General features: G+C 46.6%; 1 protein-coding gene across 2 annotated transcripts in view; it reads right to left on the bottom strand.

The window, feature by feature from the left end:
* FRMD1 (FERM domain containing 1) overlaps window positions 1-15,456 on the bottom strand; it is a 50,485-nt gene that overhangs the window by 34,721 nt on the left and 308 nt on the right. For both annotated transcript variants that reach the window (XM_014950405.1, XM_014950406.1), the window contains exon 2: window positions 5,493-5,659. In XM_014950405.1, coding sequence (XP_014805891.1) covers window positions 5,493-5,588 — 96 coding nt within the window. In that variant the 5' untranslated portion in view covers window positions 5,589-5,659. The remainder of the gene's footprint in view (window positions 1-5,492; window positions 5,660-15,456) is intronic.

Raw genomic sequence — 15,456 nt, 5'->3', positions numbered from 1 at the left:
ATCATTCTTCCCCCTCACCGTGCAAAGTGGCTCAGCTCAGTAAGACATGAATTAAAAGTTTCCTATTTATTGGCATCTTCGTGTAAGAATTTGGAGCACTGCTGGAGTGCTAGTTTTGTGCAGTACCTACCAGGCTATTTATAGGTGCTGTTACAGGAAGCATGTTTGTAATCACAGAAATGAAAATACTACTCACTTGCAGGATTTATTTATTTATTTTTGAGAGGTTAAGAGAAAAAAGCAAAGAAAACTTTCATTCAGGAGAACTAAAAACAAAAGTACATAAACAAACCCAAGATTGCACAGTTTGAACAGAAATAGCTCGTGGGTTGGAGATGAGGTTGTTCTGTACCCCACACAGAAAAGCTGTCCCCTGCTGACTTCTAGTCACACAGCAACTAATATCATCACATTCGGAAGCCGTCACCAATAGCCTATAAGCTCTTGCCCCTGTCCACGCCACACTGGGACTTTCCAGTACCCTTGCCCCCCAGTAATGCACTGTACTGGGAAAAACAGACCTGGATGTGCATTATAATCCGAAAATTCCCCCACTAAATGTCCTCCCACCTGTAGCCTCATTTCACCCCCACTGAACCACCCCAGGAGCACAGTCAGCCAGCCACAGCCACAAAAAACCCTAAACACCCAACCCTCAGAGGCAGAGCGGCTGGAGTTCTGAGCAAGAGGGGATGGGGAGAACAGACCACCACCAACACAGACCACCCCAGCTTGGGCCAGGGTGCAGCCAGCTGCAGCCGTGAAATGGGCCAGAACCTCTGGATTTCATTACGCCACTGCTGGACGATGCTGATGAGCAGCAGCAGGAGCAGCTTTCCCAAGGAGGGGGACAGTGCAGGGCTACCTTCACAGCAGCAAAGATGAGGGGGGCAGAAGTCGACTGCAGAGCTCTCCTACAAACTAATCACTGCCATCAAACTGATCGCCGCCATAATTCTTCAAACCTTTTCAGTGCAGGCGTGCCACGCTCCTCAAACTCAAACGCTCCCCTCCCTGCCCCAGGATGTACCATGTCAGTAGACACGGACAATGGGAAACTGGAGGTCATTTAAATACTCATTTTCTTCTACTTGACAAGGCGTCACTAGCAGGCCACTCACTACTGCTTTATCAGGAGCTTTGAAACCTGCAATACACACACACGAGTGTGCATATACATGCTTTCGGAGGGGAGGAGGTAGCACACAGTTCTTGTAAGGCCCAAATCCATGCAGAATCCACAACTGGGTCCTCAACTTCTTCACGGTGAGGGTGACAGAACCCTGGAACAGGCTGCCCAGGGAGGTTGTGGAGTCCCCTTCCTTGGAGATTTTCAAGACCCGCCTGGATGCAGTCCTGAGTAACATGCTCTAGCTCTAGGCAATCCTGCTTCAGCAGGGGAGTTGGACTAGATGATCTCTATGGTCCCTTCCAACTCTAGAATTCAGTGAAATTCAGTGAAATTATGGGTCTCCATGTGAGACTGCACCCTGACAGCCTCACACCTCCATGCAGCATTCGCTCAGCCACCGAGAACATGCAGTTGGAAGGGAAAGTTGGGAGCAGATCTGCCTCCTTTCTCAAGCAAGCAAGCTCTGAGCATGTTCTTCTATCTGGGAAGGACTCACTAAGGAAGAGGTGGCCTACCCCTAGCCAGAATGGTGATGTGCATACAAGAGTCACTGGCAGCACAAGACAATGTAAAAATTATATATACAATTAGATGAACTTTGTAAGTGGCATGCTTTCACACTTAAGGGAAGAAAAACCTGCTTTAAGATACTTAGTTCTAGGGAACTGAGCACTTGAATGTTTTGTGACACTCAGCTCTAAAGCAGTGATTTAATCGGATTTCTTGCACAGCAGGTATGTGAGCTACCACCTTGTCCATTCTCCATTTGGCACTTCCCTTCTGTATCAAGTTTTACTCCCAGCCTTTCAAGGCTATGCAATACCGATTACACTTGGCGATTGCTGCTCCCTCCTCCTGCCTTCTCTGCTCAAAGCAACCAACATTTCCTCTTGCATTCTTCATCCATGTGCTTCTCTTTGGCCTTTCCTCCCTTTGCATATGCTTCCAATGCCAAGCTCCATCCCAGACATGCCATGAATCATTCCTTCCCCTGATGCTCAGCTTTGCCCCAGATCGTGCTCAGGACTTCTTCACACATGAAATTTTGTCCAAAGTGAAGTCAGATGCAAATTTACAGAAATTAACTGCTACTCCAGGGTCATTCTGTGTGCAAATATTCACACCTATTGGTTACGTCTCTCTATTTCACTTGGTCTGTATGCTTCAAAACATCAGCTCTCCTGTTCACAGAGCAAGTGCTTCAGACTTATGCTTGCCATTCACCAACACGCAGAACCTCAACAGACTTCTTCTCCTTCCAAAATTCCCCCTTACACTCCCACCCTTTCTCCAGCAGCTGGGCAAGGAGCAACATCTGCTGTGGCTGCTTCTGAACTACCCACACACAGGTAGGGTGGCCGCCTGCCCTGCTCCCCTCGCTGGCAGCCCCTTCGCTAGCATAGGTCTCCCTCCTCCATTCTGCTGCCATCACCCCAGAAAGTTTTCAGATACCTAGTCAACCTACCTGATATTGAGCAAAGCTATCAGGGAGATAAGCCACAATGCTGGCAGAGAAACAAAACGGAACAAACTGGATACCACTCCAAGATCTTTGGTGCAAATGATACAATTTTTAGTTGCACCATTCTCACTCACAGCCCACTTAAGCTCCCCAGTGCTCACACTCCATCTCCCCACTGAGGCTGCCTGGAACAAGGCAGATGCTTTGCTCTGTGCTCTGATGTCCGTTCTCCCCAGCAGAAACCTCCCACTTCACCTCACTGTCCTTGGGGTGGCTGGTGAGCTCCAGCACCCTCTAGTCCACCTCCTCACTGCTCTGCTTCTCCTCATGTTCACACTGGGTCACAGGAAGGCAGTTTTCCTCCTCACCATCCCCTCACGTTCATCTAGACATCCAGAAAGGTGGGCACTAATGTTAATTAAGAGATGCTCCATTATGGGGGAAGAAACTTTAAAATGACTCCTGCTCTTCTCTCTTCAACAGCACTATCTGTGAAGGGCATAAGACAAACCCATTTTAAAGAGTACGCTTCAATCTACATGTGACCACATAAAACACATATAGATAAAGTCTTATCTGGAAGGGTGGAATTTATATGGGAAGGGGGAGAAAGGAATTACCTGCATAAACACTGTGCTTATCACGGGAAGGATCTATAATTTATTCTGCTGGAAGGATAACCATTCCTACCTACCTCACTGAGCTGCAAGCTTGTTTAGTATTTGCATTCCACACTGAAGAGGTTAAAAGGCTTTGGAAATCTTAAGTAGTGGCATTATTATTCTAATAAATGCACAAAGTATCATCTGTGGTTGTGCTAATTAAATTTGGGTTCTACCAACATCACTAGAAGATCACCTTGATGTTCCTTTAAAAAAAACAAAAAGACCTCTCCAGCTGTGAAATCTTAATTTTGTTGTTGTTTTGAAGGGGTGTTGTGGTAAAGACAGGAGCCAAATAAAAAGCTGGTTTTGGTGACTTGCCCAGCTGTAACAGGTCATGTTTCACTCTCTATGCAATTAGGACACAACTGTGCGTTGAGGTCTCATGTTTTGGCCTGGGCAGCTATTGCCTTTCACATGCAGGCATCTCCACGTACGTATCTTCCCAACTCTGCAGCCACCAAAGCAACGGGCAGCAGAAGCAAGGAGGGAAAGTGTCTTTAAAAGGGCTGCTGAGGGGGGCTGTGGCAGGGACCCCTCCACAGGTACCCTGGCTCTTTGGAGGGACAGCAGGGAGGAACCAGGGGGGCAACAGAACACAAGATGGCACCTTCCTTCCATCCTTACTAGTGGCCAATGTGAAAGATCATTTCTTACGCTCATTAAATACCCTGGAGGTATTTAAAAGATGTGTCAATGTGGCACTTGGTTTAGACATGGTTTAGTCGTGGACTTGGCAGCGTTAGGTTTATTGCTGGACTGGATGATCTTAAGGGTCTTTTCCAAACGATTCTATGATTTTATGACAAACCGCATGTACCCAGGATTTACTGTATTGTCTAAAGGCTGCCTAAACATAATGCAGCAGAGTGTGACCCAGCGGTGGAGGAACAGCCGTGTGCCCAGCCTGGGCTCGGGCACAGCCGTGGAGGAGCCGTGACAGCACCAGCCCTGCCAACACGCTGCCTTCCTGCACAGTCTCTCGGATCTTTAGCCTCCCTGATAAATGCTTTAAGAAGGTAAGATTTAGTGTCAGCCACAACAGACCATTACCCCGGTCCGCACACCTGCCACCAAGATCTTAATTAAATCCCCATTTTGTGGCTCGCACAGAAGCCAGCAGATTGCAAAAGCCTTCTGGGGTGGTAGATGGGCTGGGTTTGAACCAGTAATCTAGCAGCAGAGCAACCCAGATTTTGCTGTAAAAAGCCTTGTTCTGTCCAGCCCTCGCGGCTGTTTCAGTTAACGATGCCACACTTCAGCGCAGCAGGTAGGAAAATTCCAACATGGATTTTGAAGATTAGCACGCATAGTTTCAAAAGCCACCATTTCAATCAAGTGCTTAAAATAACAGTCCACTTCAACTGTCTTCTCCCCCTCCCCATCCCAGAGGCAAAGGGCAGGGGGGAAACGGGGGGAAGCAAACCCTCCCAAAACAAAGGCAAACCTCCCCAGCCCACACATGAGCACACACGCTCCCAAGAGAGCACTTCTCTCGAGGCTACCTTGTCACCTCAACCTGAAGTGCCTCTGTCAGCTGGGTTTTTCACAAGTTCAAGGAGCAGCTGGCGTTGCACAAAGGGGCACCGTGCCGTGGTGGCCACTGTGCCACGCTGGGCTGCCAGCTGACCTGGCTGTGCCACCACTCCTGCACACACACTGGGGCATCTGAAGGGGCGATCAAAGGAATGAAGAGACTTACCTCTAGGGTTTTTTTGTGTACAGGTACTCGAAGGAGGGAGGAAAAAAAAAAAACACCTCCATGGTTGTTTACTCTGCCTTTGATAGTCTTTGAAGAGATCTGCAGGTTATCAAACCCAGAAATAGCTAAAACACCAGAGCAAACATGTGTCATGTGTCGAGCATGCTTGCCAAGTCATCAATGCATTTCAGGTTCAGTTGTTTTAAAAATTGCTAATTATTATCAGTGGCCAAAAAAAGCCCAAAACACTCATAGAGAATAAAAAAAAAAAAAAAAGAAATAACAACAGAAAAAGAGCAGAGGGGACCCCCTATCGAAAAAAAACACAACCAAGACTTCTAAGGAACTCTGCAAATGAGTGGAAGCTCCCCAATTAGAAAATGGAGCACCAATTACCCTAAGCTGGCTAATAGCCTTTCGGTCAGCAGACCGGCACCCGGCTTTTGGGAGAACAAAGGGAGCTAACAGAACTGAAGGGCAGCAAGAGCCAGCCCAGCACTGCGGACCTGCCGTGTCCCCCTCCCGGCCACTCACCCCGACGGCCAGGCTGAGCTGCTCCCGGGTGGGCAGGAAGACGCAGACGTTCCGGCTCTCCGGCTGCATCCTGCCCGTCAGCAGCGTCCGGCTCATGGTGGGCAACTTCGTGGGGGACCGGGGGTCTCCTCTCCGGGCGGGCGTCAGGCTCCCTTCATCCCACGCACCTGCCGAGAAGGTGAGAGAGAGCATCAGTGCCACGCTCCTGCCGGCGCTGGGAGCAGCCAAACCACGTGTTTGGTGGGATGGTTAAAAAAAAAATAAATTAAAAAACAACAAACACCACACCCTCCTCTGTTTTACAGCGCCACGGTCAACGTTTCCACCAGCATCGCGGCACAAACCAGGCAGAGTCAACCTTTAAATAGCCCGTGACTCCCCAGAGAATGCCATAAAGCAATCGCGTCCCCTTGGAATAGACTCAAGGTTTCGAGACGCACGTTAAGCGATAAGACAGATGACACCACGGGCTGCTTCCTGAAACTGCCCACAAGGAAGGGGAGAGCACCCCGTCCTCCAACTGGGTACCTCCCTCCTGCCCAAAACAGGGGTTTCTATGAGCCATCAGGGGGCAGATGTCTTCCGAGCTGTCTTCCCCCCACCTCCACTCCTAGCCCCTGGGAAACTGCTGAACTCAAATCCCCTACACCTCAACTCAAAGGAGGAGGTGGAAATACATAAACTCATAAAGCTGAGCTGCTGTTTTGTACTTTTTGCAAGACAAGCACCGCCAGCCTCCTCCCAAGGGCTGAGCCCAAGCTGCTCAAGCATCTTAGAGCTAAAGTTACGATAACAACAGAAATAAGAGACAGAAATTCAATTTGCTCCCAAAAGCACAGTAGCCAACATCATCTTCATGTCATAGGTTAGACAGAGTTTGCTCAGCAATCTGTGACATTTTATTTACAGCCCTCTCCTCCGACACTCTCCCAGGCAAGGAAGCATCCCAGGGCACCTAAGGAACCCAGGAGGAAGGGGAGAGGCTCCCCCAGAGTAGGTTAGGGATGAACATCAGCAGAGACCTGAACCAGCAGGATACCAGCTGGTTATGGGGTATGCTCCATCCACACACGACTCCCTTTGGCCATCAACACCCCAACACCCATCCACGGGGCAGCAACAGGGCAGCAACCAGCCCACAAAGACCGCACATCCCAGGGATGGGCACATACCCCAGCAAGGGCAGCTAAACACACAGCCCGCCCGTGGGGACAAGCTGTGAAGGGATGCATGGGATTTGCCTTCACCTTCCAAAATAGATTCAAGGACAAGGGATCATAAGCAGCGAGGAAGCAGGTCATGTTATGCTGACACATGACATACATGCATATATGTATTCGTGCACGTGTGCATTGCATGCGAGCTTTGAAAGCACTTGGTATTTAAAATCATGTTTGTCCTGTTTCAGGGGAAAAATACGGTGGAATCAAGATATTACTGAGAGATGGGAAAAGCAAACCATCATGGGAAAACATAGTACAGTACAGAAAAAAAAACTTGGATTTATCTCTCTCCCTTCAATCCATGCTCAAACATTGTATTTGGGTTTTTAAAAATCAAGTAAGAGAAAAACATCTGTAAGTGTCCTTTTGCAAGTACAAAAGCTGCTCCATGCACCTCCTTCCCTGAGCCTTTATTATTTCATAATAAAACATTTTATGATACAAGTTCTTTATGTTGAGCGTCTCTTATGAGATCGAACTACAAAAAATTGCATTTATTGTATTAATGAAAAAAGGTGCTTATTAAAACGTGTTATTACAATCAGAATTTCATTAAACAAGAACTAGGAGTTTTAAAAAGAAGATTGCTCTAAATAATAAGCAAGCAGGAAAGGCACATTTGACTTCCTGGGACAGGTGAAAGTTTCTAGTAAATGAAATATTAGGAGAAAAAAAATCTGATTTATCCTCTCTTATTGATATAATTATACTGATGAGCTCTCTTAGGCTCCAGGCTATACACTCCTAAGAGCTGTATATAAATTACGTATGTCTACAGAATGACTCGAGGGCAACAGGTCACTATTATTGCCAGCTGATGTCATATGTGTCATAAACTTTATCAACAGCATAAAGACCTTGGAGCATGAGCTCATGCTTTGCAACATAAGGAGGTTTGTCTTAATTGTCAAACTGCTGCACTCTCGGGTACACATTCCCACTTGCATGGGGAGATCACATTCAGTGAAGACATTCACGTGGCTCATGACAGAACTGAAAATAGGACAAAGAAGTGACCATAAAAACATGTTCACACAGTTTTTTGTAGATAGCTGAAGAAATTGAATCCCACTTCCCCATAGCCTTTATAAAACAAAGCTTCTGGGAAGCTTTTCCTCTGGTCTCACACCAGCTTTGTCCATTTGAATTTTCAAGAAAATAACTGTGAGAAAATTTAAGAAACTTTAAGAAATCAACCCTGAGAGCAAGGAAGTGAGAAAGGATAGGGAGAAGGTGTTTTTCATTTTACATTTTAAAACAAATGAGCTTGTCGATCCTGCCACAGCAGGTAAGAGGTTAAAGAAGCAACGTCCTTAATCTGAAGGGGGAGGTCAAACACAAGCCCAGCTCAGCCTTCTCTTCTTTAGAGGTATGTTAGGATGTGATAAAACATAATGAATCATTAACTTGCTAGCATTGCATGTTTACACCTTTTTCTTTTTTAAGGAAAAAAAAAAAAGTTGTGAGCCATGAGTAACTGCCCAATGAAAACAAGTGGCCAGAAGGAATACTCTTACTCAAACATACACAATTTCAGACTGCCCATATGCCATTCTTTTGTTTACCACAGATTCCAACCTCTTAACCTCAATTAAACCCTAAAAGCTCCAGCAAATGCACTGCAGATGAATTAATAAAAGCTGAAGTCAATCATCAGCCTCTGGGATACCCTACAGGTTGGTTGGTTTTGTTGTTTGGGATTTTTGGTGTTTTGTTTTGTTGTTTTTTTTAACTACATCGCTTCATGTTTTATCTCCCAGAGAAGTGCATTTTGAGATGTAATTGCTTGGTCAAAGGCCTGGCGGTCTATCAATGAAACAGTCAAAGACACTATTTATTTGTATTCTTCTGGTATCAGTCAGGAGGCTTATTAGTGCCTGGAGTGATGGCACAGCTTATGTAGCACTGTTTATTTTACCTAAACACACGCGCAGTGGAGCTTTGGGAAAACATGCCTGTCATTAATTTCAAGACTCCTCTGATTAAACAGCTCCCACGTGGCCCTAAAAACTCATTAAGAAAAGCCCCTCATCTTCCCCTCCTCTCTCCATTGCCCCTCCAGCTGCCTCCCAGCACCGGAGCAGAGCCTCAGCATTTGCTCAGCAAAAGCAGGAATGACCAAAGTTTGCCCCAGGAGAGGGGTAAGCGCAGCAGAGCCTTCCAAGGGAGGAGGAGGATGTGGAGGAAGGAGACTGTTGGCTTCGGATAGCAGCACCATGTACACAACGGCGTAAGGATGGCTCACCACCGCTGAATTTAGGGCTGTGTCATGGCCAGCTTGTCTGGAAGCAGCTCTCACCCAAACAGCGTATGGGTTCGAGTAGCCTTATGAGCACCACTGTATTTTACACATCAGCCTATGGGACTGCGAATTGGGTCCTGATGCTGATTTCAGCCTCTAGGTACTGCCACAACCTCATCTCACGGGCTTAAAGCAAATAGATGAACGAGCAGTCACCTACCACCTCAAAGCAGCAAAGGAGAACGAAGTCCTCCTCTATCAAGGAAAAAAAAAACGAAAAACACAAACCACAGCTAATTCTGTGGTTCTCTCAAAAACACCTGGAAACACGCTTTGTAAATTTCGTTACAGTAAAACATCTTGGAAAAGCTGGTTTTGCCTCAGCTGACAGAAAACGAGCATTGAGCATCTTCCTGATGAAACCTTAGCAGAGCAGCCCTACGGAGTCCCATCAAAAACTGTCCAGAAATGTTAAGACTCTTATTAACGTCTTAGGCTCCTAAGACAACTAGACTCTTAGGCTGCAGTTTCACAATCAGCTTAAGCAGCTTTAATCAAGGCAGCCCTGCAGCAAGACAGACAGACAACCACTTGGAAACAAACCTGCTTTTGGCAACACCCCACACTTGGGCTGCCTTGTGCTGATGAAACATGACCTTAAAACTGAGAACCCCCCTCACCTAGAGGTATTTTGTCCCCTCAGAGGCATACTGTAGAGCACCAGTACTGTCTGCAAAACAGAGTAATGAAGAGCCTGAGCAAGTAAAAGATGCAATGATGGCATATATTAGCCTTTCCCAGCAACTCTAAGACCCCACCTACCTCCTTTGACTACCCTGTGAGAAAATGAAAATTTCTCTGGAAAGATGCATCAGGAGAGGGGGGAAAGTTGTTTGTCAGGGTCGAAAACAGGATTGAAGGTAGACAGTTTTATGTTATAGATGCAGCAGGTGTGAAAAGTGCCACCTGCGACCAACAGTCAGGACAACCAGGTCATGTCCTGCAGTGACTTCCCAGGAGTACATTGATTTGTCAAAAGAACCTGCCTCAGCATCACTCCAGGACTGGCACGGCACTTCCAAGGACAAGGATGCCACAAGGAGGTAAGGTACTGAATTTGGTGTCCACATGCTGCTTTTGAGGTAGAATACACACCTGCCTTCAAGCATTGAGCACCGCTTCGTAGGAAGCCCCTATGCAGAGCCAGTGGGAGCTCTGAAGGACTGGGTCCCAGAACCCATGCGGCTTGGACACAGGACAGGTGCCATGTTGGCAGCAAAGACAACTGGCTTTCAGTCCACAGGTGTGGCAGATGCAACCCCAGTGGGCCTTCTGCATCAGCTAGCAACACCCCTTAGATCTGACTCCAGTCCTCTTGCTGGGATGGGATGTGGATCCCATTTTTCCTTTGGTACCAAAAGGTACAATGGGAAATGCCTCTAAAGACTCCAGGGCCATGAAGCCCTACCAGACTTAGTCATCACCCTGCACACCTTTTGGGACAGATGGGGCACTGGTCTTAAATGCCCACCAACGTCCTTTTTCTTTCCTTCCTGTACAAGCAGCACTCCCTGATGACACCAAGCTTTAACAACCAAGAAGAAAATGCCTTCTTATTCGCCTTCATCACAGGACTAGACACACTCCACCTTCATGTTGCAAAGTTTTCCTACCTCAAGTCACACAGCAGGAGTGAGCGCTAGAACACAAAACGCACTCTTGAGTTAGTAACTCTTCTGCTCTGCACCTCCCACAACGTGGCCACTGTGCTGAGGGAGGAGGGCTCTCCGAAAATTCCTGAGGACACCCATTCCTAAGCTCTGTCTAGAGCTGCCCTAGTCTTTATGCTCAAAGATGGAGGACAACTCTCATACCCAAGGATGATGCAGCACTCTCCTGTAGTCAAGTGAAAGCAACACACGTTTCTGGGCACACATCAGACCTCCCTGCTGCAAACTGGTCCTCAGGGAGAGGTAGCTAAGGACAGAGCACCAAAGGAGATGGCTCCAACAGCGCATGGAAACGCAGTGGCAGAGCAGGGGTGGCAGAACCACACAAGGTGGGTGCCGTGCTTCCATCCAGCTCTCCCATGGGATGAAAAAAGCTCCTCAGCAGTTTGCTCCCTGTGAGGACAGCCCAGCATGAATCACCTGGGCTTAATCTTTCCCTGAAACCAAAACTGAATTTAGGAGTCTTTTGAGAGAAACAGGCAATGAGTATTACATGCTCCAGGCAAAAAGGGACAAATTAGGACCTCACAGGGGACTGTGTTTTTCCATCACTTCCAAGTGATGGAAAGTGCCTTTGAATTTTTCTACACACAAATGTGCATCCTTTCCAGCATGTGTTTTTCCCAGGGGGACAAGCATTCTCCTGCCAACATGGGAAGAGCAATGGATAGACTGATCCTGCCTTTTCACTGATAGGTAAAAGCAGTAGCCTGTACCTTATCACGTCTGACTACCAACACGAAGCTTCTCATTACAATGAATTTGTTTACTTCTGCATAATCTATTAATGGACTTGTTTCTTGATTACCAATCGCTCATAGGGCTTCCTTATACTTCATAATCAAGCACATTAATTAAAGTTTACGAATAAGTAGCAACTGAAGGTATCAACTGGCCTAGATAAATGGAGAAGCATTAAGAAAGAGCCAGCAAAACATGGGACAAGGCGTCAGCCAGCCTCAGTGTCCATTACACCACGCATAAAGCAGCTGCAAAGGAAGCCTGCTCAGAAGTGCAAAGCTGTGTTTTCTCAGCTGGATGACCAAGACAGCGTCACATGAGATCTTGCAAAGATTAAGGGAAGCGAATTGCTTGAAAAGCCATTCAGTAACAGCAAGATGCCTCAAACACACGGACACCTCTCTTTCCAGATGGATCCTTACAGAAAACATATTCATGGGCATACATATACAGAGCCAGGAGTGCCGTTAAAGAAGCCACCACAGTGTGGTATCTCAGCGTGAAGGCCAGCAACAGAAGATACTTCAGTTTGGAGCTCCAGTGCTCACCCTGTGCATTTCTACCAAGGAGTGCAATCTTCACTGACGACTGTTCATCGCTTCCATCTATGGGAGACAGGAGAGGCAAAGGACAGAGGGAGCAAGGTCTTTAAAACAAGGGAAAGTGAGGCTTCCTTCCTGGCCAGTGTAACTGTCAGGAGGCTTAAGAAGTGCAGGGAGAGGAGCAGCAGGACCCGGTCTCTCTAATAGCAACTCCGAAGAGAGGCATCTTTCCACATCACGCAAATTGCAAATGTGCGAGTCTCATGACCCAAATGCCTGTTGGTTAATTCTCCAACTGGAAACATATTCCTTTTTTTAAGTCTACTAAGGCTATAAACAGGATTTCTCCCAAGCAGATCTATCATACACTTGCCTTAAGCACAACAGCCGAGAGACACTCTTCTACGATACCGTCTTTGCAGAAATTGTCCCACTGTGATGGTTTTTTATATTTGAGCTGAGCTGGACTGAAATGGATCAGATCACCAAGCCTTCTGAAATACATTGCAGAGCTGTCAAAAAAAGCATGAATAAACTCTTCCTTCGTATTCTACTCTCACCCAGATCTTGTAACAGTTCTAGAAGTAAGCAGACTACGAAATCTTTATTAAAAAAAAAAAAAAAAAAAAAAAAAACCCACCAAAAAACCAAGCCCAAAGCATCATTATAACTTCATAGGCAATACCTGGAGTTGCAGGACAAGTAAAAACAGGCAGACTTTTACCAACATACCGTGTAAAGAACTCTTCTGAGTAGGAATAGCTTTGCTACCAGTAATAACCAGGTTAAAAAAAAAATATAATAAATAATTGGCTTGTTTCCTTAGAGGAAGGAGAAAGTCCACTGCTGATGCCCTGGCATTTGAATCACTGTTTAAATATTCAAACCAACTAGCCAGCTTCTGCATCAGTTTGCTTCTAATTTTTCCCCCTGAAGTGTACAGACAGTCTTGAACATATTAAGAGCAGAGAGAAATATTGATTCATGTAAAGTGGATGGACTTCCAAAAAGAATAGATAAAAGTCTGCCCAGAACACAGCTTGCCTCTATTACAAGTGTGAAAACACCAATCTGCCAAGACCTTGATAAAATTAACAGAAACAGCAGGGTCTTTACCATTAGATGCACCTTCAGAGACTGCACATTGTACTGTCAGACACCAACTTCAGCAAAGTGATGGGGAAAACAGGGAAACACAGCCCAAAACAAACACAACAAAAAAACCCCCAAACCAGCTTTATGGAGAGTGTGCATTTTTGAGGTGGTGCTGAATTTTGGAAAAAAAGAGGAAATACAGCAAAAAGAAAATGCGAGCATAAGAAACTGCTTAACAAAAAGCAAATTACTTCCTCCTGCGATTCCCCAAGGAGCAGCTCCTCCTCATCAGAGGACTGACTTCTTTTGGGCTGAGACCACCCTTATCCTCAGTTACTAACCACACACTACGAATTAAGATACCGCTGCTGAGAGCCACCAAGATAATCAAGGAGCAGCAGAGCAGCACAGAACTTTCTGCAAGGAAAGATGCGGTGTAACCCTGGAGCACAGTAAGCATGCCGGTCATTCACATTGTCTTGTGTTGGACCAACAGGAGGACAACAACTTCCCTACAAAAGCCAACTGATGTGGAGTCAACCACTGCATTCCTGTACTTTTTACCTGCAGTGTTGGGAACAGAAAAGACTGCCGTAGCTTTAAAGCACTGTCAGCTTTGGGTTTTTTGAAAAAAAAAAAAACAAAAACAAAAAACCAAACACAAACAAACCAAACCAAAACAAAATAAAAATCAAAACCAAAACTGAAATGACCTGGCCCTCACCTGCTATCAAAAACCTTCCACTATCAAAAAAGACTTAAATTGGAAAAACATGTGTAAATACTATTTTTGTTTGGTTGGTTTAGGATTTTTTGTTTCAGGAAAAAAAGGTGACACATATTTATTCATCACTGGTGTTCATAGCAGTCTATCACATTCATATAAAAATCTAGTTAACAACAAAAAGCCCTAGGGAAAAACACCTGTCCAAAGAGCACAGACAGTATTTTTTGGTAAACCACTGAAAAGAATCACTACAACTCATGTTCTTCAATAGCATTTCATAGACTTATTTTTGTTTATCCTTGTCTTGCCCCTTTTTGTTTCCCTCTCTTTTTTTTTTTTTTTTTGGCTTAAGGTGGTCTCTGCAAAACATTTTGGTTTTTTCCCCTTTTGGATTCTATTTTCTTCTGATCTAGCATTCCTCATCTGAATTCAAAACAATGGCTACTACACAGACTCTCAACATCGCCAGCGCTAAAAACAGGACACTTTGATTAAGAATGCACAACAATTAAATGGGAGGAATAAACAACAGGGTGAGGGTAAAGCGCTCTGTTGTCATTCCAAGTTTTCCAGGAATACAATTTAAAAAAAAAAAAAAAGAGCTAAATAAATTTTGGGAAACCAATGTTCAAAAAGATGTTTCAGGTTGTTTTTTTTTTTAAATGTACATTATTCCAGAGATCATCAGTGCTAGAAATACATTCCCACTATTTTCTCTGGGAAAGTACTCTGTGCTTTTGAGGTATTTATTGTCAAGGCCTGGGCATCACAACAGTTCTCTGAAGAAGGGACAAGGTTCAGACAGCACGTCACAGGTGTGGTGGAAAAAACCAGATGTGCATTCTAAATGCCACTTGGGAGTTAAACCTGATAGCCTGTCACTGCCGGGCAGCAGGAGAAACATCTCTTGATGCAGAGGATGACAATTTCACAGCACAGGAAACCCCACAGCCTTTCCCTGTAAATTGGTACCAGGAAAGAATCCAAGAAGGTGGAGAAACAATGAAGTATGGAGATTTTTTTTCCTTTTTGACACCCACCCCTTCTCCCGTGCACACAGACCTGCTGGGACACACACCTCCTCCCCTGTCCTGTCCCGTGCCCGTAGATGAAAGGCTGTTACTGCTGTCAGACCACCCGGACCAGCCCTGCAGGATGCCTCCATCCAGCCCCTCACCCCTGAGGCTGCCTCCGTGGAGGTGGTGGCAGGTACTGGAGAAGGTCCAGGTGCTCAGCTCCCTGCCCCGCACAGCTCACCCTGCCCGAAGGGCTACAGCGTGCAGGGACCCACACCCTGAAGGCTGTCCCCGAAGCCGTCCTGCACCGCCCGGCCACGGCCATGTCCCTCTTCCCCTCCCTCAGCACCTGCCGGACAGGTGGAAGCGTCCCAGGCCCGTGGCCATCTTCTGTCCCAGAGGAGCCCTTCGGGACACGGCCACCTGTCCTGGGCCGCGCCGGAGGTCCCTCTGAGGCATCACCTCACCTCCTACCACCGGCAACGCTCACCGGCGGCCGGGCACGGCGGCCAGGGCCGAAGGAGTTGCCAGAACTCTTCCCGAGCCCCATTCCCTCCCGCTCCCAGCCGGCGCCTGCCCACCCCGCCCTCAGAGACCCCTCCGCCCGCAGCCCCGCGCCCTCAGAGACCCCCCCCCCGCCCGCAGCCC

Source organism: Calidris pugnax, unplaced genomic scaffold (genome assembly GCF_001431845.1).
Source record: "Calidris pugnax isolate Ruff unplaced genomic scaffold, ASM143184v1 scaffold24, whole genome shotgun sequence".
Lineage (NCBI taxonomy): Eukaryota > Metazoa > Chordata > Aves > Charadriiformes > Scolopacidae > Calidris > Calidris pugnax.
The sequence above is the reverse complement of the archived record's forward strand: the minus strand, read 5'-3'. Positions and strand labels throughout refer to the sequence as shown.